The following is a 5,539-nucleotide window of genomic DNA, read 5'->3' on the forward strand; positions in this document are numbered from 1 at the left end:
TATTGGACTAAAACCGCAGATTTGGACAAACCACATGGACGAAAACCGCAATTCACTGAAATAAGTATTATAATAAAGAAAGAGTGAAAGACACGTCTACTCCTGACTTAACGATTAAATTTAACGGAGTTAGTGATTTGGATGTAATTGGCAAAAAATGGGAAACGTGGATGTAAAAAATAAACTTTTTGAACTAAATTCGCATTATTTGCCAAACCACAAGGACGAAAATGACACTTTACTCTTAATTATAAAACTAAACCTTAACGTTTTTAGCTTAGTAGAAAGTTTATATAAGAAATGAAACTCAAAGGACCAAATTATAAAATGATTATATCCTATTGAAAAGAGCAAATATGGTTCATTATGTTGTTGATGTAAAACGATAATAATATGAACCTGGGTGCTCCATTTTACACCTCCACGCCTATCCACTCCAACCTAACGACCCGGTAATTTTAATCTCACTGCGGCATTTCGTCGACCACCTTATCTTCACCTCTTGTTTTCACCAAGTATTCGATTAATGCCAACTGGGTTTCATGTCATGTTTTGATTGCAGGAATTATAATGCTGTTGGTGCTGACAATTTTGCAATTGAGAGTAATACTGTAGGCTACTCGATTAAGAATGAAAGGGGAAAATTGGTTCCAATTATAAAGGATTGTTCGTTGAAGATACCGTCTGGCCAGTTTTGGATGCTGCTTGGACCTAATGGCTGTGGGAAATCAACTCTTTTGAAGGTATCAGACCAACCATAATTTCTAGATAGACAAACCCTAATTTTGACCCATAGGGATGGATTACTTAAAAATATTCGCGGGTTTGGGATTTGGTGATAGACTTGTTTACCCGGCCCAATTACTCTATAACATTTACCCGTTTACCCTATTATACATCCGACATGATTTTCTTCTTTTATCTTAATTTATTTTAAGTATATACTAGCCAAAACGCAACTGGTGTTAGTACATTTGTAACTTCGCAACGGTACGTGCGTAACCCGACGATGGTATGCATTTAACGTGGCATTGGACGTCTAATCGGTGTCAGGAAGCGCACCACATAATGCCTATACGCGAGCAACCCGGTATGCATAAACAACGTCATCCACATAACTAATGCTTGAACACGCGTAACCAGTGGCGACAAGCAAGAAGCAACAATGAAATGTACACTAATTTCAAATTAACTACTTTTTAACCCAATCCATTTTGACAGACATATTCCGACCCGAAGACGTTTTAACCCGAAGCCTGTTTTAACATGAACCCTATCGATCTAAACCCATCCCTACATGAACTAAATTAACCCTTTTTGTATTAACCTGTTCCAACACTATTAGCCAAACTTGCTCGACCTGTTGCCTGTAATAACTGATAATCACGTAACATGTTAGTTTTTTAAAAACTAATAAACTATAGCAATATCATACTCAAATTAAAGAGAATAAAATGCTCGTTTTTATTGTGTAATTTTTTAGAAAAAATATTAACGTGTGAAAAAGTTACGGCCATTAAAAAGTCATGGGTGGTTGGTTTATAATTAGGGGGGAAATTTGTAACTATTTAATATATTAACAAAACTTGTTAGAAGTTAAAGGACCATTATTGTATATTATTTTTGAATAAGCAAAGACTATTTTACCCCTACATTCTTAAAATTCTATGCATTGTTACTTTTACAATATGCAACAAAAGTGGTACCTCTTAAAATTTAAGAGGTCCCTAACTCCTATATTATATATAGTATAGATATAGATATAAATATAGATATAGATATAGAATAGATATAGATATAGATAAACAAAACATTTAAAATCTATCTTGCCCCCTACATTATCTCAAGCCACCAGATTGTTTTATTTGTAAACGGTGGATTCTCATGCATTTGACCCGAATTCACGGGTATGGTTCTTACCAAACTCAGATAACCCTTAAACGGGCTATAACATCTCATTAAATTAAAAATTAATCTCACTAAATATTTGATATGAAAATTCTATAAAATAGGGATATACAATTATTAATATCCAATTTTTAAAAAAATATATTATTTATAATTAAAAATAAATTTGATAGTAAAAAAAATAAGCGGTTCATGGGTCTCACCAAACCCGGATAGCCTTTAAACCGAGTTATAAAATCTCATTTATTTGTGAAATCCTTTTATCATCAAACCCTAACTATATAAAAATATATTATTTATAATTAAGAAACAGTTTTATTGTAAAAAAAAATATAAGCGGGTCATGGGTTTCACCAAACCTAAATAGCTTTTAAACCGGGTTATAACATCTCATTTATTTGTGAAACCCTTTCATTGTGAAACCCTAAGTATATTATTAACTTTCTTACAATAAATAAAATTAAAATAAAAAAAATATATAATATGTAGCCGGTTATATAGCTAGTTACTACCAAGTGCCAACCCAGTTTATTTTAAGTATATACGGTATTTAGTCTACCTGGTTTATTTTGAGTATATATACATCACATAATGCACTCGGTTTGTTTTAAATATATGCGATATATAATTTACCCAATAATATCCCTGAAATCCGTGGGTAATTACCCGATAGATACCTGACGGGTTTTGGGCCGGGTATGGGACAAGCTTTTATAGTTGGTACGGGTCCGGTTGGGATGACCTAAACCCGACCCATTGCCAGCCCTAGTAATGCGTGAGGCGCGTTTTTTAATCCAAATTTTGATGGTTATCACTTATCAGTGATGTAATGGCTGATTTGACAAAATTAGGGATTTATGTTTGGGAACAATTGGGATTATTGTTTATTTCAGATGCATGTTTTGAAATGTGATTATTGATGTGATATGTTGTAAGTATATTGGGTTCTCTTACGTGTTGTTTGAGTTGTTTATGTGGTAATTTGTGTGCAGATATTGGCGGGTCTGTTAAGCTCGACAGACGGTTTCGTGCATGTGAGGAAACCTAGAAGTTATGTCTTCCAGAACCCAGATCACCAAGTTAGTTTTTTTAATCCTGTTATTCACAGATGAAGTTTCTATATGAGTGTCATTTGAAAGTAATGGGGGGGGGGGGGGGTTTACCAAGGGTGTGCATGAGTCGGTTATGGGTTCAAACTTAACCAAATGATTTTGGTTCGGTTTTGGTTTTACCATTTGGGCAGGAAAATGTTGGGCTGAAAAGAAAATAGGATTTTTACAATGATTTCGGTTCGGTTATGGTTTTATTATTTGGGCTTGAAATTTTAGAGCCAAAAAAGAATGACACAAAATAATGACTCTGGGCTGAAACTTTGGGTCTATCTTTTTTTTTTCTGGGTTGATTAATGATTAATTAATTAATTACAAGACGTTTGGACCTATTTTTGGGTTACACCATCTGTTAATTTCTTATAAATTATTTGACATCGGTTTTTTTGTTATTTCAGTTTTCACAATGATTTCGGTTCGGTTTTACCATTTGAGCTTGAAATTTTTGGGCCTAAAAAACAAGAGGCACAAAATAATGAATTTGGCCTGAAACTAGGTGCATAAATATTTTTTTATTTATTAATTTAATGACCATTACACATTTTGATCTAAAATTTTGGGCTACACCATTTATTAATTTCTTATAAATTGTTTAACATCTGCTTTCTTGGTTAGTTCGGTTCGGATTTTGGTTCTAGCAAAACTGAAACTGAACCGAAAATTCGGTTTAAAAAAAAACCATAAAACCAAACCGTCAGTTTCTTATCGTGATCGGTTATTTTGGTTCCATTATTTTGGCTATTTTGGTTACGGTTCAGTTATATCGTTTTCGTGCACCCCTACTCTTCACGTATATGGTGTGTGGCCGTGTGAGGCAGATGCATTCATGGGAAATTTTGTCAATAGTATATCATCATCATCATCATCATCATCATCATCATCGTACTCAGTATATCCCACCAATAGCAATGCTATGGTAGGGTTTGAGGATGGTAAGATGTAGACAGCCTTACCTCTATCCCATAGGGATAGAGAGGCTGCTTCCGGTGAGACCCCCGGCTCGATAGTAGTTTTGAATCAAGCCTTGGACATAAGACACATAACATTCAATCATCGGGACACCGGCTGATTGGTGCATGTGCCCTTGTCTTTCGGCTATCAACGCCACCACATGATGCCTGATTAACCTTCCGCCACTTTTAACGATAGTATAGATTAACAAAATTAGGGACATTACTGAATTGTATTTATGTATGTGGACCATATTCATGATTTTAAGGTTCATAAATTAGGTTGTTATGCCTACCGTAGAAGCTGATGTGGCATTTGGTCTTGGACGGTTTAACCTGACGGATGATGAAACAAAGCTGAGAGTCGCAAAAGCATTAACCGCCGTGGGCATGTATGATTATCTTCAGGTATGATATTAAGTTTTAACACGTCTTTTCTTTCATAAAGAATAATAACTGTCTAATGTTTGAGTTGTTAATGTTGTTAGAGACCGGTACAAACTCTTAGCGGAGGTCAGAAACAAAGGGTTGCAATTGCTGGTGCATTGGTTGAACAATGTAAAGTGTTGTTGCTAGATGAACTCACAACGTTCTTGGATGAAACCGACCAGGTATCAACTATTATTAATATTACCATAATATATTACTAATATTGTTATTGTTACTGTTACTGTTACTGCTATTGTTTTCAGATCGGGGTGATTAAAGCTGTGAAGAACACGTTGAGTGGTTCTGAAGACGTGACCGCATTATGGGTAACGCATCGTTTAGAAGAACTGGAGTATGCAGATGGTGCTGTATATATGGAAGATGGAAGGGTGGTGATGCATGGGGAGCCATCCGTCATAATGGATTCAATCGAAGCGAGGAGAGCCTCATATACGGACAATATCAACTCGTGAAAACCCTGTGCTTGTTTTACTCGGATGTAACATAGCATTAATAAGTTCTATTCGGCTTCGATTATCTATAGTTATATTTTCTTTTGTTTTTTAATTAACCCATTATTCGGTTTAGTTTCGGCTTCAATTATCTTCTTTTATATTTTAATTGATTGACCCTTTAATTCTTCAGTCGATAATCCTATAAATACTTATGAGTTGGAAGATGGAAACAAGAGAAGGCATTTAGACATTTAGTCGCACGGTCATCAGTCATCACGTTTGAAAATACCCGTGCTTGAATTCTTTGTTACATGTTAAACTAGTTGGAATCAGTTTCAAACCCTAGACATCTAAGGGGTGAAATGCAGGGACTAATACCTTCTGTGTGTTTTTTTGAATGACCAACAAAATACAAATAATATATAAAAACAACGATTACAAAAAGACGGACCTAGCAAGATGCTAGACCAAAGCCCAAGAAACAAAGATACACCAAACAAACCGCTAAGTTATACTTTAAATCTATACCAATCCTCCCACGACATCGCTATAATCCTAGATCTATTCTTCACCCATAGGTAGCTAAGCGCTTTGATTTCACCCACCACACTTGCCACGGACACCGCTACACCATTAAAAACCAAATTATTTCTTGCATTACATAGACACCATTAATAACTTCTGTGTT

General features: G+C 35.0%; 1 protein-coding gene across 1 annotated transcript; it reads left to right on the forward strand.

The window, feature by feature from the left end:
* The first annotated feature begins 372 nt into the window (after positions 1-372).
* LOC143608101 (ABC transporter I family member 10-like) lies at positions 373-4,930 on the forward strand. Its single transcript, XM_077083289.1, has 6 exons — positions 373-452; positions 563-743; positions 2,901-2,987; positions 4,250-4,375; positions 4,456-4,578; positions 4,660-4,930. The coding sequence occupies exons 1-6, from the start codon at positions 394-396 to the stop codon at positions 4,867-4,869; spliced, it is 786 nt and encodes a 261-aa protein (XP_076939404.1). The 5' UTR covers positions 373-393; the 3' UTR covers positions 4,870-4,930.
* The last annotated feature ends 609 nt before the right edge of the window (positions 4,931-5,539 follow it).

Source organism: Bidens hawaiensis, unplaced genomic scaffold, assembly GCF_021521415.1.
Source record: "Bidens hawaiensis isolate Kalapana, Puna unplaced genomic scaffold, B.hawaiensis_p1.1 tig00097601_1, whole genome shotgun sequence".
Taxonomy (NCBI): Eukaryota; Viridiplantae; Streptophyta; class Magnoliopsida; order Asterales; family Asteraceae; genus Bidens; species Bidens hawaiensis.

Bases quoted from the DNA above. Each gene is read 5' to 3' on its own strand.
- LOC143608101 (XM_077083289.1), top strand. From the start codon at position 394: ATGAACCTGGGTGCTCCATTTTACACCTCCACGCCTATCCACTCCAAC. The intron at 744-2,900 runs GTATCAGACCAA...ATTTGTGTGCAG, and splicing joins GGAAATCAACTCTTTTGAAG to ATATTGGCGGGTCTGTTAAG. The intron at 2,988-4,249 runs GTTAGTTTTTTT...TTCATAAATTAG, and splicing joins TCCAGAACCCAGATCACCAA to GTTGTTATGCCTACCGTAGA.